Below are 25558 nucleotides of genomic sequence, written 5' to 3'. Positions count from 1 at the left end.
GGATAGGCCTTTGTTGGTCCTGTGTTTATGTCAGGACTAGGCCCAACCATAGCCCCATACCATAAACCATTAACTACCTCGTGTTTGGCTGATATGGTTAGACACAGGTAAACACATTCAGTTAGTTTCGTCGTGGGCTTGTTTAGGCTTCCATCCGTGACACTACATTAGTTTGATATTTGTGTTGTGCTCGTGTTATAGTGATGATCAGGCCCAGCCATAGCCCAAACTCCAAACACACTCGGGTAAAAACATTGTTACGTTTAGCCTTGTGTCAGATATGGTCTTGGCTAAGCCTATACGTAGTCATACCAATACTGTACATTGGTTAGCTTTGTTGCTATACTGTACTCTTGTGATGAGGCCCAGCCATAAGCATAAACTATGAAACCAAGTTGAGCCTCTATTTGAGCTGATGTAAGTGGTAGATCCAGGCAAACATAACCGTAGCTGTTTTTAACCTCATGTTTTTTTCTTTCATCGTCATGTGCAAAAAACGCATTACATTGGTATACCCTTGTGTTGTGCTGATGTAAGGGTTTTTCCTAGTCTAGCCTCGCGTTTGGTGTCACTGTCAGTGGCAGGTTCAGGCAATAACGCAAGCTCTGTTTAGCCGAGCTTTGTGCTGTTTTCATAGTTTCTGGATGTATCTGTGACTCAACATGTTGGTTTAGGCACGTATTTTGCTGGTGATGGTGTTAGTCTCTTTCTTGGCCTTGACCCAGTTTCGCCATGTATTGAACTGATAAACATCGCCAGTGTCAGGCTAAACCAAATTTGGCCTAATGTGCTGTCATGGTCTCAGACTACATTTGTCTCTTACGTTGGTTTAGGCTTGTGTTGTGCTGTTATGGTAAGACCTCGCTATAGTCCTAATGCAGTTTGGCCTTGTGTTTTGCTAATACCATTCAGTGACATTTCCAGACGTAACATGACTGTTTAGCCTTTATAAATATTTTTACAAGCTTGGGCTACATTTATGCATGTTATGTTGTTTTAGGTTTATGTTCTGCTGGTGTTTGGGTTAGGAAGAGGCATAGGCCCACCTTAAAGCCCTATTACAGTTGAGCCGATGTCAAGGTCTGGACTTGGGTTACAGCCATGAATCTGTCATGGTTTAGCCACGTGCTTGTCAGAATTAACATTAGTAGCTAGTTGTATGAGAAACACGTTATGTTTCGTTCAGGGGAAAACAAACTAAGGTGTTTTATGCAATAACCACAATTGTATCGAAACAGCCATAACCCATTTTATTGTTTAACGGGCTTTGTATGGCCAGGGTTATCTCCCTGCTGTTAACGTAACCTCCTTTAGCCTTGTGTTTTGATAAAATAAGCAAATTTGGCCTGTTAACCAAAACTGAAAAGCTTGGCAGGATTAGAAGTACACATCGAGACTGCCTTTGCTTAATGCGTGTATTTGTAAACATGTATATCTGCTTGTGCAGCTGATTGAAGCCACGTGTACACCACACATACACTTTACTTTTGCTTCTGGATGTTGCCCTACCTTGTGCCATTTGTAACGGCGAGAGCGTTGCTTGTTCGCTAGCCTCACCTGGCGTAGTCCATGGTGGAACATTGGCTCAGTCTAATCATTCACACCAGCACTGCTGGATGAGATGTTTTCAAAATGGCATCAACATTCTTGACTGTGTGTGTGCCCTTGGTTTGATTGGGCCTGAAGCCAGCCACTGTTGACAGTAGTCACTTGCCGCACTCGTTAAAGTGTTTTTTTTTAATGGAAGCGTTTGTGTCACGGCACGACGTGTTGATATTTTATCAATGGGTTTGTCGCCGTGCTGATGAAGCATTGTCTGTTTTTACATAATTAATAGTCCACGTGCCGATGTTAATTGGGCATGCTGAGCAAAGTGAGTCGGCTCCTGTTTTGCGTCGTGGCCCGAGTGATAGGACATTTTAATTGAGAATACTCCCCACATTTGTCATTAACATCGCCTAACAATAGAAACATTCATAGGCTAATGTTTCAACTAAATGGGCTCAGTGATAGCACTGAAAAAGGGCCACTGCCGTCGAGTTAGCTTATTTATTTAACTTTCTTGTTCGGCAGTTTTGTTCACGAAAATTGTTGAGTTCTTATTAGTGCTTGTGCACCACTTCAAAAGCAGCACCTTACATCAATATGTTTGACAAAGTACCACTCGGTGCATTGGCTTGTATCGTGTGAAATGAAACCAATTAATGGAACGTGCTAAAGTATGGTCCAATAACCTCTGACCCGCTTGGGTTGGACCTCATACAGCAGTAGATTGAAAAGGGAAGGACTGTACATGAACTGTCCGCATTCTTTAAAATTTAAGCATTGTTGCGGTCTACACAGGCTGAAAATGTAAACCCTCGTTAGATTAACACAAACGCTAAACTTGCGCACCCATGTTTAACTAAGATATTAACAACTGCACATTTACATTAAATGTAATGTATTCGTTGAATCGAGCACTGCAATGAATGCCTGTGCACACGACCGTGTCGGGTTCGCGATAGTAACAGCGTTTAAATGGTATATTTACCTGCGCCGATTGAGCTAAGCCCACTGGAGGGTCGTGGGTAATTTAAAATCCCATTATCTTAAACTCTGCTGTTGGTTTTTTTCTGTTTGCTTTGCAGAATTGTTAAAAAAAGAGTTGGATCGTCCAAACTAACGAGAGAAAAGAGGAAAGAAAAATGAAGGTGGATCGGACCAAGCTGAAGAAGACGCCCACAGAAGCGGTGAGTCTGGCCCGACGCCGGCTTGTGGCACCCGTGTGATGCGACACCTTTGACACCTGGGTGCTGTGTTTGCATTACCGGATACAGGGAGAGAGTGAGTGAGGTGTGTGACAACTAGATAAGTATATTAATTGATCCTTTGATTATCGCTTTGGGAATCTATTGTCAATTGAAAAAGTATCGGAATCCATCTTAGGAATGATGAAAGTGATTGGCACCCCGCGTGAACGTTCAAATCACACAATGCATTTGCGATTGATCTGTGGCAGCCATCGTAAGGCATCGGCTGGCGGGGTGCTCGCTAGGCACCACATTTATGATTGATTTTTGTGTGCGATTATCAATAACGCAAAAAATGGCAATTAACAACCCTCGTTGGATCGCAGTGCGGATAAATGAAGCGCTTAGCTACGGAGTTGTCGGGTCACTGCGGCAGTTTGTAGAGAACATAATCGATCAACGGGCAGCAGGAGAAAATAATGAATGAAGCCGAGATGGGAATGAAGTTGGCGATTGAGAGATTATTTCTCAAGTGTTCTCGTGTTGAAGTGGACACGTGACTGTCCATCGATTAAAATCGTTGCATTGAAATGTTTGCTTAAGAGTCGACTACAATTTATGCAGATTATATGCAAACCTTACATCTAGGCTAATTGAATGGCAAACGACAAACAATACAGAGACGACAATACAATGCTGGCGTTGACTTTTGGTAGAGATTGTTGAACCGTGGTGGGGCGGGTGGTTAATTGTTGTGTAGTTAATGATATGTTTGTAACTAAAAGGGAAGGCAATCTCGGCCTTCTCTACGTTTCCACGGTGAATGTTTTCGCGATGGGTTACTCGCGGCATGTGGGGTTGGGGGCACGTCGACCCCACGCATCCTGCTGTGCTCTCACAATAACACAACACCCAGATGAAGCAAGTGGTCAGATTGTTGTGTAATAGTGACGTTAATCTTTTATACAGCAGAGAAGGACCATTTCCTGACATTTCGCCTGTTATATAATTTTTCCCTATTGGGGCAGCATTCTTGACGAATGTGAGTTTGCATTATTTTTCTGCTTGTGCGCACCCACTGCCAATGTAGTGTGGCAGATTTTTTTTTGCTCTGTCAAAGATTGTAAACAACAAGGTGCTCGTTTTCCCAATCGTACTCGAGTCGGTGTGTAACATATATTTCCCTTAAACAGCTATTGCGTTAATAGGGCGATGTCATGCATAGGCACATGAGCAGTAAAGCAAACCTGAGAAATACATTCTGTTGTGTTGTTGAGCCACGACCTTAAAAAATAACATCAGATTAAAATATTTGCGTCAAGCCTTCTCAACTCCCGCTGCTTGTGTTTAATGTATCGTTCGTGCGGCGAGAGTGGCGTGTGTGGACCCACGGTCCGGACGTCCAGTAACATAGTAATGTGTAAAGCGTAATGAATGGCCTTGCATAAGTGCGCCTCTTCCTTTGATACAGTTTTGCAGTAGTGTTTTATATGTTTAAATGTTGCGGTAAACGAGTCGGAAAATCTAATTCTATAATTGAGCCTTCTGATTGTATTCTGGCATCTCATGATTATTTTACCACGTTAAGTTTTCCTTACATATTATTTTATTAGAGTTTTAACAAGTCTTCTTTGGAAATGTTTATTTTAACGTGTGTAAAGTGGCGTTGAATTTTGTGGTATGAAAGGCGCCCTGTAAATAAAGATTGTTATTATCGTGAGCCATGATCGGTCCACTGCTGTGCATCGCCATCTCTCGCAGACCTGCGATGCAACAAAATCCATTTAGCACCCAGCACAGCGAGCCGATTCAACAGCCCCATCTCACATATGGTCGTCCTCTCAGTCGGGTTTTTTCCTTTCGCTGCACCACCACTCTGGAGCCATAAGTGGTCTGTGCTGTCCCAAACCCTTATATATTTTCTGTTACTTTACAAGCATTTGGTTGACGCTGCTCTTGCATCGATTCAAAAACTTCTCAATTGATTAACTTTATTAAAACCTCCCAGTTTTCTCAGGGCCCCACATTGTGGAGTGCAATCTCCTTCCATCAAGTTACCCAATCTCCCTGCCCTCTATTTCTATATAGCCTATTGTGTATATATTTTTTTTCTGTTGTAAGGCAGCGATGGTGATGAATGTGGTAGGGTTATTGATGAGGTTCTTTCATTCGGCCTGTGCTTGCCATGTGCGGGCTGGTGTGGCATACTTGTGCTCGGCAGTTTCAGGCTCTGCACACCGGCTGTTAATATGGCGGTGCCGGCACTGTACGATAAATCCGCCGTGCCGCCGATTGCTAGCTCTCTGTTTTCTCGCGATGGATCGCCGGGCCGTTTAAGGGCCCATTTACATGGTAAACTATCGGTGAGAGCGCTACGCTGGATGGCGTGTCGCGCCCGTACTGCATTGCCGGCCCCTTGGGAGATATGCTACATAAACGCCCCGCTGTCTTGTATTTTTTGCCTACAGTTGGGCGAATGGCGTCTGATAGATATTGTAGACCACTATGAGAAACTGTTTATTACTAACCTTCGCAAGAGCAGGAATGAATAAACCAAAGTGTGCGCGCGAGAGATGGTGTTTTGAGAGGTGGACAAATACCGGTAACTCGTGCTCAAGGTTTTATTCCTGAATGGTTTCAATCGTTTGCAGCGCGGCTTTTGTATTTGCCTTTTAACGTGACCTGGGAAGGAATTACCTTTTATCGTAAAAAAAAAAACTGTCTTGATCATATTAAATACGTTTGAATCCCGGTAACTGTTGAACTTGCCGTTGGCGGCCGTGTTATTTACTCCGATGTGTATAATTTAAATGGCAATTTGCAGGCGAAGGGGGGAGAGATTGTCCAAGGCAATAAAATCTGACATTTCTTGCTACTGCATCATAACAGCGAGGCGACCACTCGCCCCCCCCCCCCCTCGCAGAGAGAGCGTCATTTACCATAAACACAACTGTCAGCCAGCGTGCTCCTGTCGCAAAACAGCAAAAGTACGAAATGGGTTCCGAGCAATGTTGCCGTTTGTACGCTCGCACCTGCTATCAGCCACGTGTCGGAGTGGGTACCATCCGTCCTCGCGGGACCGGCCCGCAGGAGTTTGATCGATCGAAGCTGAAACCCGTTTGAAACGTTCGCCAGAGGTGCTGATGACGGTGCTAATCGATGGAAACGTTGGATTTGCTTGCGTCTTGCTCGTTTCGTAGCCAACGCAGAGGCACTTTTTCAATTTTGGTTCTCGTCACTTTGTTTTCTCAGGCCAACATTGCAAAAGAGACGTGCGGTGTCGCTAGCATCTTGACCGGTTAAAGTGAGCTGAGCTGAGTTGTTTATCGGCAAGAGTATGAGAGATATCAACATTATTTGAAGGAACTGTCGCCATCAATTGCGAGTCGCACAGTTTGCAGTGGTGATATCTTTCCTGCCAAGTCACATGACTCGCAAAAATGTAAATTTCCAATTTTGAAGGACACTTGAGTCGAAGGTGTAAGTTGTGTTGCCATCCAATAGAAATCTGGCCAAATTGATCACAGGCTTGCCCAAAAAACCATGGGTTTGCCCAAAGCAACAACCAATGCTGAAAGGATATGCCTCGACATGCGAGAAATCCGTTCCGCCGTCGTAACGGGGAGCGATTCGCAAGTGGGCGGATGTCTCGCTGGTAATGCCGCGCCACTGCCACGGGACCAGCTGATGATGAATCTTGCCTAACGACGGTGCCATGTGCCACCCCCCCCCCCTACAGCCGACAGACTGCCGGGCCCTCATTGAGAAGCTCAAGGCATGTGGAGACAAGCAGCTGCTGCAGGAGCTGCAGAAAATCAAGACATGGAACTTTGGAAAGGTACAGACACGCTGCTGTATTTGTTTTTTTTTATATGCACCACCATGAATATTCCTACGCATTACTTGGGTTGCTGTGACATGGCTATACTGCGACATATCTTGCGCTATAAGATCCACATTAATCGTCATATTGTGAAATAAAAAATTGTCTAGTATTGTTGAACACGTAGGCTTTTGCAACCAGTATTCATAATAAAGGGGTTTATTTTTGGGCTAGATCGCATAAATATAAATTTTTCATTAACCCACCACCTAAGACAGCCAATTAGTAAGGTTTGTCTTGTAATCAAAACGTGCCAAGTAGTTACTACTTCAGCACACTGGTATGTTGGAGAATAAACCCACAACATTTACAATTAGTATTCAGTTATATTGCGCCAATCGTAGTAATTACATGTGCTGAGACGGCTTTGGGATGGGCACTGTGTGCCTGCTACTTGCCACTCATCTTTGCCCAGGATTCACTTCTTCCGTGCACGGCGTACCATGGGCTTGTTATCCTCTAAATGTCGTGCGTGGAGTAGTTGAGACAATTGGAGGAAGGAGGTGACTGGTGATTGCGATGGAGGTCGGAGGGTGTGGAGGTGGTGAGAGGGTGAAATCATTGGTCAAGGGCAAAGGAGAAACGTGTCAAGTCTTGAGCCTGGAAGTCGCTAGTGAGGTCCAGTAAAACCTTGGATTGCGAGCATAATTCGTTGCGGAAAACGTGTTTGTAATCCAAAGCACTCGTGTATCAAAACACTCGAATATCAGTTGTGATCACGTGACGCTCGGCAGACAAAGCGTATACACGTACTACTCGTATTGCAAGACCTCGCTTGTTTATCAAATGAATATTTATTTAAAAAATTGGCTTTTCTTGCAAAAACACTCGCAGACCAAGTTACTCGCAATCCAAGGCTTTACTGTATGTTGAAATTCTTTCGCACCGTACGTAGACAACCTTGCGAATCGGAGGTGCGGGGGAAGTACAACAAACTAAACACAAAGTATTTCTAGCGATATGCGTTTTAAATCTAGATTTAAAAGTGCATAGCTTCAGTGGCTTCCTGGGGCTCTGCTGCAGAAGCTCATCTGAAAGCGCGCGATGCAGTGACCGTCTTTGTTCGGTGGTTAGCCAGAAGACGCTGCGCGGATGACCACTGCAGGGTGGGAAATCGAACTGGTTGGAAAATTGCAGGACAGCAATGGATATGTCGGTGTTTTGTTGGGGTACAATGGTTACCTCCCACTAAATGTATTTGTCCACATTCTTATCGAAGGATCCTTCTGATGAAGTCTCGAGACTGAGGCTTGTCTGTGAAATTATAGGGTAGTACTATTATATTCTTGTTCTTCTTCCAAGACACGGTCGTGACGGCAGTGGAGAAAGAAGCTTTCTCCGTCGGCTTGGAAGAGGTTAACTGGGTGTTTCCGTGAGGTATTGGAAAGTAAACACGGAGGCATATCCAATAATTGATTCTGTATCGAGTTGGGAGGCGGCGGGAGGGATTTGAGGATTGGTGAGATGAGATCTTGTGTGACAGACTCGATTTGGTGCCTGCCCTCCCTCGAACCTCACCACAAAAAGGTCTTTTGTTGGAGCTAGATATTAAATGTAACTATCCCACCCCCGGTCTTCCCCAAGAAATCCACGGTTGTAAGAAATCTTTTTGCGTCACCGAAAACAGTGGCTGCATTGTTTCGATTGCTTGCTGATGGACGCGAGGTCCCCGTAGTCGGTTGAGAATATGCACAGTAAGATGTAATGTAATTCAGCTGCCTCTGTAAAGGCCTCACTGGGTCTCCAAGAATTGGTGTAGCATTTTGCATCGGGCATGTCTGACCATTTGTGGCCAAGTCGCTTCTGAACAAGAAGCTAATAGCTCAGTGGGCTTTACCTGGAAAAATTAACATAGATATGTTTTTGTTAGTGATGTGCTTACATTTCCTCTTATACAGTGGTACCTCGGTATACGTCGTTAATTCGTTCCAAAAGGGAGGACTTGTACCGAAAATGACGTATACCAAACGAATTCTTCCCGTAAGAAATAAAGGGAAAGGAAATAATCCGTTCCAGAGTATAAGAAATGATTCTAGATTTGAAGCTTTCGTGACTGCAAGGATTCATATTCTTAGGTTTTTTCGGTAAAGTCACGTCTTGAATCATTGCCTCACTTGATGCAGCTAATCCGGCTGTGACGGTCCCACCTGATGACGGAGACTTGTGTTGCCTCCGAAACGTCGTGATTTTTGTTTTATTTATTTTTATTAATTTTGATGTTTTACCTACGTGACTTTACCGAAAAAACCTAAGAATATAAGAAATGATATTTATATGGCATATTATACACTAATGGGGTTGTATAAAATAATTTAGACACTACTTATTACTAAAATGCATACATAAATAAAAATAAATGCATAAATAAATAAAAATAAATGGAAATTAAAATAAAATGTAACGTCACTTTACCTTGCTGAGAGGAGTTGATAGCCTACGAGGATGGTGGTGAGGAAGGGGAGGAATCGTGACTGGGGTCTAGGCGGGCACGCGGTGACTCATCCTGACCCTTACAAATTCTAGCAAGCCCCGTCGTATCCCAAGCAAGACGTATCCCAAGACATTTTCTCTCTCGTCAAAACACGACGTGTACCAAATTCGACGTATTCCAAAGCGGTCGTCTACCGAGGTATGACTGTACTTTGTATTCCTATCATCTGATCCGCCTCTACTTTATAGCTCATCAGATTCCTGTAGTATAAATAAAGATTCTGAATCCCTTCTAGATTCTGAATCCCCTTATCTGAACAAGTGTTTTTCACACGTGAGAGGAATCTGGTGTACCCAGAGAGAACCCTCCACTCGTAGAGGGGTGATAACACTCAAAACTCTTCATCACAGATTGCTTTACAAACCCCAAAAGCTGTACCGCAATATATTGGGCACTTCACAGCCTGGCAAGTTTGGGAGTTTCACAAATCTCTCGGTAATCCGCCTCCCAGAGTGCAGGGTTACCAGGCATGTGCCACTTAGATGTATTTAAATTGCTGCACAGTGCACGCTTCCATCACAGCAGTTTGTAGATTTTGTTAAATGGCGTCTGAAGCCCACCAGCCCCCCCTCCCCCCCCACAAGCCGTCGATACAGAATCCTCATCCCTTTGTGATGCACGAGCGTGCTCCGGATTCTTGGCCAGTTCTGCCGAATCGTAAAAAAAACTCCACCACTTCACAACCCAATAAAACACTCCGTTGATAATTACCATTGCTGTGATCCAGAGTTAGCAACTGATGGTTGCAAAACTAATTGCACATTTCGTCATCGCTAGTAGCTCTCTAATTATTTAATCATTAAATGTAAGATGAATATTTTATTTAGTGCCGTCATAATGTCCTTTCAGCACTCTGTTTACCCGTGCAATCGGGACGTAACTTGAGACATTGGGTTGAACTGCGAGTGTATTTTGAAAGTGATACCTGGTGCAGGCCTTCCCCCGCCGTCTGCCCTCCCACTACCACCCCTCTCCATGTGTTATCGATCGCTCGCAGGACAAGATACCGTGCATTAAAAATAAATGGTACCAAAAAGCAGAACAGCAACGCTGGGCCAGATTTATGATTAAGTTAGGGATGATCGCGGCATGTGCATGCGACGCCCATCTGTGGGCGTCGCATGCACATGTGGTTTCTCCCCCCACTCTGATTTTCTTGCTTCCACATTAATCATTAAAATATCATGCTAATTTGGTCAAAGACGGTGAGATAAAATTGTATCGAAAATGATTCCGTGAGTTTTCAGATGCATTCTCGAGATCTAGGGGGGTATGCAGTACAGGAAGTAAACTGCTGACTTGTCTGAAGTGTTATATACACGAGTGCTGGCCACTCGTATGCATGGGTGTTTTCCCCAGGCACTCGTGAGTTTCTCCATTTCACAATATTCATGCCATTTGTCAAATCCTCCGAGTCTCAAGACTGTGTTTCAGGTGGGGGGGGGATCCTGCTTTGGATGATTGGCCATTGAGTAAAATTTTAACCAAGGAAAATGCTAAATAACTCAAGGATGTCTTTGTGAAAAACTATTTGATGCTCAGCAAGAGTTTTTCCCAGTCAATGGACCACACTACATATCGAGCTTGCTGGTAGCACCTAATGTGGGGAAACTTGTATTTAAAAAAATGACTCCCTTCATCCAACCGTGGATTTACAATGACTGATGATGACATTCACATAATCGTTGGCTTTGATAACCACTGTGAAAATGTTATCACATGTTAATCAACTTTTAATGCCCGTTTTGAATTGAATTGCTAACGGTCAAACCCTTGGCAAGTAAAGGTGGCACAAGCTCTTGCTGTGTTTCATGGACTGAAGAGAATAGGCGTATAATGGGCACATTAATTGATTTCAAATGGATTGCTACTCTCGCCGTACACGGGTGGAATCACGAGGAGAAAAATGGCATTTTAATTCAAATCCTCTACGTATTTTTTGCCACCAGTCTCATGGATACACGTTTTCAGTCTTTTATCAACTCCTACTACATTGCAGCCATCACTTTCACAGTCGCTTTCACAGCGTTAGGTCAACGGATAAGCTGCCATTAGGGGTCCCCAATACTAAAAACTGCACTTTTTAAAAGTATTATTATTGTTATTATACGAATGTTGAGAAGTTCACAAAAAACACGCACCCCGATTAAGGGGAAAATGAAACGGTCAAATTGAATCGCCGCCCCTAAAGGAAGACCATCGACTTTTTGCGATGGGTTGGGAGGGAGGGGGGGGCGAATTGTTGCCGCGTTCCTAAAATACGGGCTCGAGCGTTGCCACGACGACGCTGTAACCGTGGTAATCGCAACCCTCGGGCGTTGTGCAGTGCGAGCTGTACCACTGGGTGGACCTCCTGGACCGCTTCGACGGGATCCTGGCGGAGGCGTGCGGCACGGTGGAGGCCACGTCGTGGCTGCTGGTGTGCGACCAGCCGGGCAACAAGCAGCTGAAGGCGCTGCTGCTCTCCACGCTCAACTTCACCGCGCTGCTCATTGAGTACAGCTTCTCGCGCCACCTCTACAGCTCCATCGAGGTGAGTTTTGCAAATTCCATTCGTGGAGGACGCAATGGTTGAAATGTTTGGGTTCTGACTCTCTTGTTTAAACCGCCGAGGTTTAAGTGCAAAGTAATTTGACAACATGATTGGGTTTATCAAGTTATTTTTAAAAATCTATAATTGTGGAGTGCTTTGATGTTGCTTGCCTGCCGAGTAGCCCTTGATAAAGAGCTTCTTCGCTTAAATGGGCTTTACTTAATGGGAAATACGCGTATGATTTCTAAAAAATGTACCCGTAAAAACAAAGTTTTTCACTATAAATCCTTTATATGCGTGGCGGCTAGAGTCCTCTCGTCCTCTGGCTTGAGATGGCTGCCACCTATGGGTCAGATGATTGCCTGCCACCATTAAGCAATTGTTAATTAAATATAATTTATTTTTTCCTAAAAAGTGTAAAAAAAAAATTTTACGTAAATAATTGTCACGCACAACGAGTCTGTGTGCAAAATGTCAGCTCGATTGGATCACGGGAAGTGGGTTAAAAAACGACCGAAAGATTTGCACGGTCGTAAGCGCGCAAGCAAGTGAACTTAATATAAAGGATTTAAAAAGACAGGAGCTTTGGTGACTGGGGAGGGGCTGTGAGGAGGATAGATCGAGTGAGAGTGGGGGGGGGGGGGTAAAATGCAGAAATAACGAGATGGAGCTGTGTGGTGATTGATCATAGGGAGTGGGGCCACAGGTAACGGAGAAGGTGGCTATGGGGAAGGAAGGGGAAAGGGCTGTTTGTGGGATATATTTGAAGTGAGTGGGGCCAAAGATGTGGGAAATGTTTGGGTGGGGGGTGAGAGGAGGAAGTTGGGAGGGAGATTTGAATTGAAGCCTGTGTGAAACCACCCTGGTGTTTATGTAAAAAGTAAAAGGAGCTGTGTTAGCACGGTTGGCGCGAAAGAATTTCAACATGCATACAAATAACAACCTAACAAAAACAAGAGATGAAAATCATGCATATCCATGAGTTGTTACGCTTTCGAACATGCGTATGCCCTCGGAAGTGTTTACATATTATTTGGATTATCAGACACTCCGCAAAGTAAGATGCACTTAAAATGTGTGTACTGTGTCCTGATAAGGTTGCACGAATCTAGTCTTTCTCGCGCACACCTCCCGGATTAGAACACACCCGCAACTCTGCCCGGGAGAGCATGCGTCGTCCGTCAGGGCCAGGATGCCGTAACGTTGGTCAGGCATCTTTCGAAACTTTGCGGCGTTGACGACGACGATGATGATGTTCTTCTTCTCAGCACCTGACGACGCTGCTGGCCTCGTCGGATATGCAAGTGGTGTTGGCGGTGCTGAACCTGCTGTACGTGTTCAGCAAGCGGTCCAACTACATCACCCGCCTCGGGTCTGACAAGCGCACACCGCTGCTGGCGCGACTGCAGCACCTAGCCGAGGTCTGCTTATTTATTATTTATGAAATATATTTCACCTGCGAATATCTCTTGAAATGGAAAAATCTTGTACGGTAATGACGCCTGTTACGAACGTTTTGAATGTTTAACTTGTACAGTTTGCATCCGTGCAATGCACGTCACACTCGGACGTACATTATTGAGCAGGGCACACCGCCAGTTCGTGTAGAAAGCACTTGAGCTGTGATGGTTAAGGATGTTTTACGAGTGTTTCGATTAAAGATTTAAATGGATTGAGGGTCAGCCTTGCGTTCCCCCCTCCCCGTCACGATCACACAACATCAATTACATTAATTTATTTTGTAGTTAACTCGTGGTGGCCTTTCTGCCCACAGTGGTGCAAGCAAGTAATTGCACGGCTGTACCTTTATCTTTCCCCCCCCTTGTTATTTTAACATGAACATGGGATGAATGTTATCCCCTCGTATGCGTGGCTTTATCTCAGGGCACTCGGATATCCACCTTGTTTCCCCCCCCCCCACCCCTTCATGTTTTTGCTTTCTTCGACATTAATTGAGGCATCCCATTCAGTCATGTAAAGTCCAGGCACAAGACCCCCTCGTCTGCGCACTGCCTGTGTCTGTTATTCCTCTAAAGTGGCATCGGTGCCTTTTACACTTTACGATACCATTGTCTCCTTTGCTTCACTGTAGATGCTTTACGAACCGGAATCGTCTTGTCTTGTATTGCACCAATGAAACAATCCCGCGGCTCAACGGGTTTTGACTGTCGTCGCCGCCGCCGCGTTGCCGCGTTGTTGCCTTCACAGAGCTGGGGCGGCAAGGAGAATGGCTTTGGCTTGGCGGAATGCTGTCAGGACCTGCCCTTGTCTGTAAGTCTCGCCGCGGCAAGGCCAACACAACCGCCAGTCATGTGACTATTCACCCACCGCCAATTCGGTGATCCACCCTCGGTTATTTGGGGTCATGATTTGATGGAGTAAAAGTTGTCGCAGCCTCCAGTGGTTGAGGCAGGTCAGTTGAACCCTTGACATGCGGTTTATATTCACAGCCCCTTTATCAGTCCACTGCTGGATGAGGGCCTCCTCGGTGAATTGTGATATGCCAAGCTAAGCACCGCTGCCAATAAAAAAAACTGATTTTCAGTCATAAACACCTGTTACCATAATCTGTGGATTGGGAGACGCTTCGGAAAATAAGTAAGACGCACGCCCAACTTTTGCTTTAAAGTTCGGGGGAGGGGGGAGGGATGTGCATTCTTCTAATGTGAGGCATCAACCTAAAGTATACACAACATCTTTCCCTGAGGTCATTCGATTATGATGAATACATATTCTGATTATTTCTCTTTTCAGAAATACCCTCCGAGTGCCACTACACTGCATTTTGAGTTTTACACCGAACTGGGACCCGAAGGAAAAACTGACAAGAAGGTAAATAATACAGCGGGGGGGGCGGGGGGGGATAAATCATCGACGACACTATCAGGGTGGTTAATCACTCGAAAGGAGACTGAACGGTGGCCCTAGAGCTGTCACTTTTAAATGATCTAGATAAAAAAACCTGTTTTCTTTAGAACAGCTTTTTTGTTCAGTTTGTTGTCCTTCCCCCTGCACTTCCGATTAGCACGGTTGGCTACGTACTATGCGAAATAAGTTGAACATACATAAACGTACATACGCAAACCCACGCGGTAATGTGGCGAGTTCATTCACAGGATGGCCGCTGTTGATGACACGTTTTGACTGCTCCGTAGGAGTGATGTGCCAAGTCAACGCTTGACCTGGATTTAAACTCCGCATGCTTCTGATTACAAGTCAAAAGTTATTAACTGCAAAGTCACTCGGGCAGCTAAAAGATAAATAAGATGAATATGAAACCAGTTGAAAGTTTAAATCATAGTTGGCAATGTAACTTCATTTTGATGCAAATTAATTTTAGTTTCCGTTTTTTCTGTAACGGTGGTTTTTGCACTAATTTCTATTTGCTTAATGATTTGTTTTTATATTATTGCTTTTGTAATCTTGGTAACCCAAGTGCCTCTTGTAAAGAAGGCTCATCCTTGTGTCTTGAGCTCTCGCATGCTTAAGCATCGTAAACTTGACTTGAACGTGACGGGCATCCATTTGGTGTTGGTTACTAAACAGTGTAACATGTATTAACTTTTTTTTTTTCTGTTAGGGTTCTCCAAACAATACTCTGCACTACATTCACATCGAGCAGTTGGACAAGGTAATGGGGGAGCTCTTCACAGCTGGTCTTTTTCCATCTTTGTTTGTGATAACAGGCTAGAAGTTCAGTCACTTGTGTTGATCTCTCGTGGCCCAGAATTTACAGGCCACCAGTTTTGTGTGCGGTTGTGTTGTTAGCTTAACAACTCTCCTGCCTCTGTGCGGGGGAGCAGTGGCGCACAGTGGTTAGCGCGCGCCATGCTACGAATTCGGCAATCCAAGTTAGATTCCCGCTTACGGATAATATCGGTGGCGAGTGCTAGTGACACCCTGTAGTCCTGGGCCCCCTCCCTTAGGGAGATTCGGCTTCGTGCAACGTGCCAACGTTGGCGCGAACGGGGGAAAAAATCATTCCCGACCGAGCATATTGACGCTTGCAACACATCACCCAACAGGTGCTCGCTTACAGCATTCACGCCAACAGTCAGCAAGTGCTGGTGGCGGGGGGGGGATACGTGTCGTTTTTAAAAAATATACAATAATAGCTATATTAGACACTGTTGAAGTAATCTGCTGTTGTGAACTGTGGTCTGGCCTCATGCTGCAATATGTGACACTGTGTTTACTGCTGTTTGCTTTGGGTTGGGTTTTCTCTGTAGTTTTATTTATTTAGCATTTTGCCCCGTCTCTTTTTTTTACAGATTTCAGAAATTCCTTCCGAAATCATGGAATCTTTGACCAAGATGCATGGCATACCAAAGGACAAGCAGGTAATACATTTTAGCTGTGAACGTTAGTATTGAGTGACTGTGAAATAACAGCTGCTGGTGTTTTTCACACTCAAAGTCTTTCCTGGGTAAAGAGATACATTTACAATCAATGTTTAACCATAGGACGTTATCAGCTGTGGCTGTTGAAAGAGCTGCACTATACTGAACACCCCCCCCCCCCCTGCGGTGAATGGAATATCCCTGGACAGTTACAGCCTGCAGGTGCACTTCATAAAGGCCTCCACACAGATGTGGGCATTGTCTACGGAGCAGCCCATTGTTAGTTTTTTGTAAGGGTTCACCAAACATTGTTGGAGCCAGTGTTGAGCTGAGTGATGATGTTGCTTGTTGTGTTTTATTCTTCGGGTGCCTTGTAAAAGTTAAATGTGCAGCAGCCCTTGCGATTGCTAGCTCAGAGCCACCACTTATTTTGTATGGCTGATGTCAATGCAGAGCAAAAGCAACACTTTCACATTCAGATGGTTCGGAGCCTTAATTATAGAGAAGTCTAGAAACCCCTATTGAGGGTATTTGGCCTACTCTTCTACGCTGGCCTCGAGTAAAGGTTTTTTTATAAGCAAGCAGTTATTTAATTCTGCACTCGGTACATGTCGACAAAGCAGTTGTCGGAATTGTGACCGAGTTATCAGCTTTTGGAGCGTGGTGAGGATGATTGCATCAAGTACGGTGCTTTTAGTGGTGTCGTTTTAATGATCTCCGTGGCGACAACTGGTAAAACTTGTTTAGACAGTCGAGTCTTTGCCGCTTGCCTTCAGGGTGGATAGATCAAACATGTAAGTCCTAACGTGGCGATTTGGTTGCGTTGCATAAATGCGAGCGAGTGTACGGGCAATCCATACCATGGCGACGACGCTCGAAGGGATGACCACTGTTGACTTCCCACAAAGTGGTTTTCACTTTATCAACCCACCAGGGATGATGGGCTGAGTGTACTATCAACCTTTTGATTACAGATTGTGATGTGATTACAGTGCCACGTACGATATAGGATGACCAGTTTTGACTTCCCACCAAGTATTACTTGTTTTATCGTCCTCATGGGGATGATTGGCTGAGTTTAACCGTCGAGCATTCCATTGCTATTTCTGCTGGAGCTTCAATGAGTCGCTTCCCAGAAGATGAATAAATTGTCACCAGTTCACATTGTGTTTATCATCTCAATAGTTTATATTTTTTGTACAGTTTTGATTTACCCCATACTTAGCCTAAATGCAACATTGCCATTTTACTTCAAAAAGTACGGTGGATCGGTTAGGTGGCAGGTGGGCTTGCGGGCGTTATCCATTGCACAAGTTATTATAAGGAAACGAAAACTGGAACTTCTCTATCATTTGGCTTCTATCGCCAGCCGGTGTTGCCCCACTGGACAGGTACCACACGGTTAAGTCGCAGATATTGTTGTTAATGGGTTGTAAAATACACCCCCCGAGTTAATGCGGTCATCAGCTATGAGCCTTCAGGCGCCATGACTTACCCTGGAGAACATCACTTTGAGTGTTTTTTTTTAGACTTTTTAAATTTTCAGGAGGGGGGTTTTGGCCAATATCTTTTAAGCAGTGTTTTGCAAGTGTAAGGAAAACCGCAGTCCCCATAGCAAACTCTCCACGCACAGGAGGGGGAACACATTGTCCTGTGGAGGGAGCTGGTAGGAACGTTGGGTTGCTCGGTCAATGGCCAGGGTCAACGGCGGCGTGGTGTATTCCGCAAATATGCCTGACTGAGGGCGGGCACAAGCTGGCGTGAGTAGGTTAAACGTTGAGTTTTATAAGGGCACCACGGGGTGACCAACCCCTCCCCACCCAGCCCCACCCAGCCCCTCCCCATTCTCCCCACCCAGCCCCTCCCTGCACGATGGACGGACACAATAATTCCCTTTGGGCTGGTGTTACCAGGAGTTTCCTACCAGTATAACGCTCAACATGACCTGACAGATGTGTCATTGGGAACTTTCTTTACTGCCATGAGGTAAAACCAGCCATATCAGTTGTTGATAGCTCTTGAGGTGGTAAATCTCTCGTTCTAAGTTCGTTATTTGCCCAATAGAAGTAGCTGTGTGATAATCTTTTTAACTGGGTTGAGCATCATTTAAATCACGTGTATCCGTATAAGTATGATCATACTCCCAAAATGTTGCTTTGCACCAATATTTTCTACGGTTCATGGACTCTGCCCAATTCACACAGTACACTTTTAATTTATAAAGACAATGTCTATAAATGTCACTAAACGTCAAGATGCTGTACATATTCAGGGACGTTTTAGGAATGACAATTCAGAGCGAGTGAAAGAGAAATCCACAGTCATAGCCAGAAGCGAAGGGGAAGACATTGGGCTCAGACTTGAGCAGGGGAAGGATGTAACCTACACTGACTTCAAGAAGAATGCTTATTTTTGTCTGTTAGTGGATTTAGCTTTTTCTTTTTATCAAGAGCCTGGTGATGTCTCCATCACCAACAATGGGGCAAACAGCCGGTGGCGCGGGTGGGGCGATCATCACCACTTAATATTTCTAACGCGCCCCACACGGAACAATTCGAGGCGCCCTGCAGCAACTGTTAAGTACAATGTGAACGCAGCATGGGCGAGCAAGCGGGCCCCGTGTTTTCGTGACGGTACAAACCGGCTCTGTGAGGGCGGGGCGGTCGGGCAAGAGTGTTCTACCGCTTATTCCAAACGACCCACAATAGTGCCCGCGTGTTGTGGTGGGTGCGGGCGGACGGGGGTGGGGGGGGTTGCTGTTATATGGAGGGGTGCTATTTGCGTGTTTATTCCCTGCGTCCGTGCCGTCCCCCAGATGCTGCTCTTCACACACGTGAGACTCGCGCACGGCTTCTCCAACCACAAGAAACGTCTGCAGGCTGTTCAGGCGCGACTGCACGCCATCTCCATCCTGGGTGCGTAGCGCGCGCCACGGCACGCACTAGCGGCTGCAAATGCAGCGGTGATGGATCGACACCGCACCAGCGGGGGAGGGGGAATGGCTTAACACCTCGGACTGCCAAAGCCCCCCTTTTTTTCCCCCCCTTTTATCACCTATTCTGTTATTACCTCCCCCAGTGGCCAAAAAGCATGCCCTCGGGAAACACTGCAACAGGTGTGGTCCTCACGTGGACCGTGTAGCCCACGGGAATTGCCGTACAACTGCTCTCCGTACATGGCGCATTGGGATCTACGGATGAAATGCGCATTACAAATGTTTATTATGATTTAGCTCAAGTTGGATCTGTGGGGTCCGTAGGACGGTCAAGGTGTCGCCCGTATTCTCTGGTTTTGTGAGGTGCACGGTTTCACCTTTGTGTTAAGCAGCAGGTGTCTGTGCTTGGAATAATCCGGTTTTTCTTTCTGTTAGACCAGATTTGTATAGCTGCATTGACACCGAGCACAAGTTAGAGGTGCATGTTACTTCCCGGAGCATCTTGTTTTCAGGAGAATACAGTAATCCAACGGTAGTCATGCTGCGGTGGTTAATTGATTGGTAACCGCTGAGAGACGCAAAAGTGGCCAAAGGTTACTCACGATAACGAGAATAAATGTGCGTTGATGCAAGCCATTTCCATCGTGCAGACTTCGCTTTAAAGACCCCTTGGCAATGTAATTGACAGGTGTGAGTCCAGTCGGTGCCACCGATGTCAAAGCCAAAACATAAAATGTGAAACGTTATCTGCTGCTGAATTGTACCCGTAACCGATCTGTCACAGCCCATGTCAGGCCCCCCCCCTCCAACCCCAACATCTGTCTCTTTAATACGAAACATAATTTCTGCAGATTCACAATGCGTCATGAGACATTTCTGCACTGTGTTTACATTGGTCGTGCATTCAATTTCACTGCGCTTAAGTTACTTTGTTTCTCCAGTTAAGTTGTGGAAAAAATATTTGTTAGCGATTCCGTTCAGTGAGTTTATACATTCACTGTTTTGTTTAAATAATAAGTGCTGTTTATTCAATCGTGGATAAATATAACGAATATATCCTTCCAACATTTTTATCCTGCTCACGAACAGGATAAACATTTACGAATTAAGTTTTAAGCACAATTAAACCGCACGTGAACGATTCCACCAAATCACATGAAGGATTTGGAGAAAAATGTACACGACATATAAATCGCAACAAACGACGTCGTTGGGATAATTTTTTTTTTGGAGAACTTTAAGTTACTTTACCTGCATGCGTAACATTAAGGAAGACTATTGGCCGAGAGTTATGTCTTTGACCTCATCGCGGAGACCTGCTCACTGTCTGTTTCTCGTGCAGTCTACTCAAACGCTCTGCAGGAGTCCACCAACAGCATCCTGTACAACGGACTCATCGAGGAGTTGGTCGACCTGCTGCAGATCCCAGACAAGCACCTCATGGTGAGCTTGTGGCATCGCACGGTCAGCCTTGGGGGAGGGGGAAACCTCCCCTGTGTTATGTCTTTGAAGCCCATCTCTTAACCACAGTCGAGCGTTTAATGGAAGCGATTCCGATTGAAGCCTTCCCATGCCGTGTAGCCCACACAGGCTGTTGGTGCGAGTGTTCTTAGCGAGTACTTTTTTAGGCCGGCACGACACGGTGGTGGTGTGGCCAGAATAAACTTTCAAGTCGACTTTTTGTAGGCTTGGCCAAGTACTTATTTAAGGCCGAGTCGACCTAGGGGAGGCCCAGGAGAGGTTCAGTTACTCGCCACTTATTTTATTCGTGAGCGGGAATCGAACTCGGGTTGCCGGGTTCTGAGCTCGGTGCACGAACAATCCGCTGCGCTCCTGCGACTGTTGGTGGAAATAAAAAATACGAAGCGGGCGAGATCCTTTAATCTGCGTGGGGTGAGGAAACCAGATGGGAATGGCCATTGCTACAGGCCTGAGCTACCATGGCACGATTTGTCTACTGCATTTTACTGGTAGGAACCACCCGGTTCCACCAGCCCACAGGGGATTATTGTGTCCGTCCGTCGTGCATCCAAAAATGGGAGGGGTGGGGCTGGGTGGAGAGGGGAGGGTGGGGGGGGAATAAACCACGCCGCCGTTGACCCTGGCCATTGTCCGAGCAACCCAACGTTCCTACTAGCTCCCTCCGCAGCAATGTGTTACCACGAACACAACAGATGTGTTTTCTGGGCTCGAAGCTCATGTTGTTGGGCCAGGTTTGTGGATCCCATTACAATCCAAAAATGTCAACTTGTTTCCGTGGTCTTTCGAACATATGTTGGTGCTTTTTTTATCAGTGTGTCAGAGGCAGTGTAAGGAAATGGTAATCTACCACATGACTTGGTAGCACCCACATGTCTACAATTTAGGCGTTACTATGGCAGGGCCACAGGCTTTCTTTTAGAAGGGGAATGCACGACAACCTCTGTTGACATCGCAGAAAGTGGTGCAGTCTCTTTTAATCCGCACTCATTTTACTCGCTTCATCGTGATGTTGATGATAGATGATGGGGCTGCCTCATGTGCTTGTCTCTGGGTGTCTGCCCATGTGCGTCTCTGTGAGTGCTCGTTTACTGCACTTGGCCCAACAGTCTCTTATAGTTTTTGTGTGTGTGTGATTGTCGTCGCCACCACTTAGTCATGAACGGAGGTTGTTGAATGCTTGTCTCTCGGTATATCTGCACATGTATTTGTATGCATTTGTGTGTGTGTCTCAAAGTGCACTTACCCTGGCACAAGCGCTATGGTAATGTCGCCTTCGCTTGCTGGTGAATGGTGGTTGTGGACATGTTGTGTGTGCACATGTATCTGGGTGTGCGTGCATGTTTGTGCATGTGTGCGTGCGTATTTGTGCGGTGCTCAATCCGTGTTTGCTGCGCCCACACACGTAGGACATAAAGGCAGCGTCGCTGCGCACACTCACGTCCATCGTGCACCTGGAGCGCACGCCCAAGCTGAGCAGCATCATCGACTGCACGGGCGCCGCCTCCTACCACGGCTTCTTACCCGTGCTCGTGCGCAACTGCATCCAGGCCATGATCGGTGAGCATCCTGAACACTATCGTGTGTTTGTGTAATTTTTATAACGTTCCTATCCGCCCCTACTGGACATCTGTGAAAAGGAACTTTATAGTGCATTGTGTGCCTCCAGTATAAATTAATATTACTGGTAGGAACCTCCTGGTTACATCAGCCCACAGGGGATTATTGTGTCCGTCCGTCGTGCAGGGAGGGGCTGGGTGGGGAGGGGGAGGGGCTGGGTGGGAGAGGTGGGGCTGGGTGGGGAGGGGCTGGTCACCCCGTGGTGCTCTTATAAAACTCAACGCTTAACCTACTCACGTCGGCTTGTGCCTGCCCTCAGTCGGCCATATTTGCGGAATACACCACGCCGCCGTTGACCCTGACCGAGCAACCCAACGTTCCTACCAGCTCCCTCCGCATGAAGGGAGCTGGTAGGCATTAAAGTAAAGTGTGGTGCGGTTGGGTGGTGCAGAAGTGACCTTTGTGCCACACACTAAAACTGACTGGGTTCAACTCCAGACTCAGGAACCTTTGTGGAGTTTGTGAGATCTCTCCTTTGCTGCTGCATGGTTTTCCTCCCGGGTTCTCCTGGTTTCTCTCCATAACAAACAAAAAACTTAAGTCCGTCAAAAACTAACCACTGCTTACTCGCATAGTAAATCATTGCCCCCCCATACATCGCCGACCCTGTGCCGCACGGGGACAGCTTCCAAGAGAGACCCTGCGCTCTTGAGACATGTAATTACGTGATCTGTGGGGCGCAATGTAAATGCAAGATCTTTCATTTGTACAACAATGAAGGGAATGCAAAATGGAGGAAAAATAGCTGAATGAGAATCGGACCGAAAACAACCAAATAATAATTGGGACTAAAAGAAACACATTACAGAATATCTGAATATTCACAGCCCATTGTCAGTCCACTGCTGGATGAATGTCTGGAATGACCTGCACAGACGTGATGTATATTCGCTCGTAAAAGATCACGTAATGATCCCGTTCTGCTACTTCATGTTCAGTGTGTTTATATAAGCTCGTGCAATAGCCTGTATAACGTACAAAGCAAAAGCATCCTGTCAGGAACCTCTTCGGTCCAAGGGCTTCTTCCTCCGGTTAAGGAGCCTCCATTGTGTTTTGAAACTTGACTGTGCACAAACAAATGTGCAAATATGAACGTTTAAGTTATGTTCCATCAGAGAAGTGCATCAAGTAGGTAGTTGACTGTCAATGCCTTTTTAGGGAAAGTCCCCTTCCAAGTTCTCCGGTTTGCACCCACACAATTGAGGCAACGTTCCACTCAGCACCCAGTCGTGGATTGACGTGAAGGACTTGTACATGAACAGCTGTTACAGGGTAGCTGCAAGGGCCTGTAGCCTTCGTTCCCTCTGTCGGGGTCATGTGTCGCACCACCTAACATTTGTCCGCTGTTTCCCGTCGCCTTTTTACAGACCCGACCATGGAGCCTTATCCCCACCAGTTTGCCACCGCGCTCTTCTCCTTCCTGTACCACCTGGCGAGCTACGACGCCGGCGGAGAGGCGCTGGTCTCCTGCGGCATGATGGAGGCCCTGCTCAAGGTTCGCGCGCCCCCCCGCCTTGTGAAAAATGGTGGAATGGTCCCGTGGGTCGGGCAGGGTTTGATTTGGTTGTTGGCCCCGTTTGTATAATTTGAGTCTCAGAAGATTTGTGAATCTTGGGCTGTCGCATGCACAATGTCTGCGAGATGTCAGTGTGGCATCAGCAGCATAGGCTTTGACTATAGGCTTGTAGAGATGTTCCCACCCTCGCCTCCTCCAGAGATTTGATGAACTGTGACGTTGTAGAAGTCGTGATTTCAAGAATCAACTTTGTGTAATAACATTCATTATGGTGGCACCTTTAGTATCAGCAGACACTATGCCTATATGTAATAAGAACATATAATTGACATGAATTGTAATGTATTCTCACACAAGATATCCTAGCATTGCGAGCGTAAGACTGTTAATACCTGATGAATGTCCATCACTGCATGCCTAACGATGACCCCCTCCCTTGGGCCAAGATTCACGAAACGTTCTCCTGCGACGTACGGGAATATACTGTCCGTCGGCAAGAGGTCACGCTCATTACACAAAGTGCTTGCCACAAAGCAACCAAAATACTTTACTGATCTTGACAAGGAGCATAAACCATCACACAAACTCCAGTCATCCTTGCAGCAGCGGCGTTTATGGGTAGCCTTTGAACAAAGACTGTCACCGCATCGCGTGCTTTTCAGGTGTGCTTCTGCGGCCGTCTGGAATGCTCTTCCTTCCAATATTAGGAATCCACTGGAACTATGAAGATTGAAAACGAATTTCTGTAGAAGTGCTATTTTTGTTTAGTTTATTGTCCTTCCCCCGAAACTCTTCTTAGCACCGTTGGCTACGTTCAGTGCGAAAGAAGTTCAGCGTACATTCTAGATTTGAAGCTTTCGTGACTGTAAGGATTCATACTCTTGGTTTTTTCGGTAAAGTCACGTAGGTTAAAAGAAAACAAATAAATTAAATCACGATGTTTCGGAGGCAACACAAGCTTGAGTATTCAACATACATATTTGCATACCACCAGCAGAGTCATATTTTAATCCCAATTTCTCCACTCCACCTGCCCCCACCCCATTCTAATCCAGTTGGATGGAGAGAAATTAGGAAATTCCAAAGCAACTTTAGGCAGGGAAAAGTCTTGATTCCACCAGATCAAAAGACTGACATACATACAAACATACAAGAGAAGGAGGAGGTTGGGTAGGGGGTTCCCGTGCATCATGTCTTGATGCATTTCTGCCGTTCGCTTTCCAGGTCATCAAGTTCCTGGGCGACGAGCAAGACCAGATCACGTTCGTGACGCGGGCCGTGAGAGTCGTGGACCTCATTACAAACCTGGACATGGCGGCCTTCCAGTCACACGGCGGCCTCTCGTCCTTCATCAACCGCCTCGAGGTGCCGAGAGCCTCAACCCTGTACCTCCGCCCCCCCCCCTCCCCTCCTTGTTGACCCCCTCGGCCTGCCTGCGTTAACTCGTTAGTAAAACGAGCGGGGAAAGTGTTTGTCGGCGAAATGCTTCGATTCGTTTTGTTTATGGTGGCTGTGAGTTAACCAAAAATCGTCGAGTGTGACGGTGTCTTTGACCGCTGCCTACCAAAGACCGTCAACGCCACCGGCTGTGACGAGACGGCGTTATAACGCGTCTGAATAAAGACGCAGACTGAGATAACTCGGTGTGTTATTAGAGCCGGCAGCGCGCTCAGAGACACCAACAATAGCATTGGCCATTTATGTTTTTTTTTATCTTGGCTTCATGCTGGTAAAAACCACATAATCCAGAGGAAACCCACCACACACATGAGTGGGTAATGCTCAAAGTTTCACACGGATGGATCCAACAAACCATTGCTGCACTCCCGCCATCTGGCCAAACACCCGCCCGTGTCTCCGGCAACTAATTGCGGCGACGGTGTGCATGTGTGTGCGTGTGCGTATCTGTGTTTGTGCGCGTGTGTGCACGTGTTTGTGCGTGTGTGTGTGTGCACGTGTTTGTGCGTGTGCACGTGTTTGTGCGTGTGTCTGTGCGCGTGTGTGTGTGCGTGTGCATATCTGTGTTTGT

General features: G+C 46.1%; 1 protein-coding gene across 1 annotated transcript in view; it reads left to right on the top strand.

Moving 5' to 3' along the window:
* Positions 1–25558, top strand: part of HUWE1 (HECT, UBA and WWE domain containing E3 ubiquitin protein ligase 1) — a 94376-nt gene that overhangs the window by 1904 nt on the left and 66914 nt on the right. The window contains 13 exon segments of the mRNA XM_061572886.1: positions 2631–2732; positions 6472–6570; positions 11433–11639; positions 12908–13060; positions 13848–13910; positions 14394–14471; positions 15220–15270; positions 15911–15979; positions 18795–18894; positions 20257–20357; positions 21803–21953; positions 23381–23508; positions 24754–24894. Of these exon segments, the coding sequence (XP_061428870.1) occupies positions 2688–2732; positions 6472–6570; positions 11433–11639; positions 12908–13060; positions 13848–13910; positions 14394–14471; positions 15220–15270; positions 15911–15979; positions 18795–18894; positions 20257–20357; positions 21803–21953; positions 23381–23508; positions 24754–24894 (1386 nt within the window). The 5' untranslated portion in view covers positions 2631–2687.

Source organism: Lethenteron reissneri, chromosome 51 (assembly GCF_015708825.2).
Source record: "Lethenteron reissneri isolate LAM-NWPU_2019-01 chromosome 51, ASM1570882v1, whole genome shotgun sequence".
Lineage (NCBI taxonomy): Eukaryota > Metazoa > Chordata > Hyperoartia > Petromyzontiformes > Petromyzontidae > Lethenteron > Lethenteron reissneri.
Note: the sequence above shows the minus strand (reverse complement) of the source record. Positions and strands in the feature narration are given on the sequence as shown.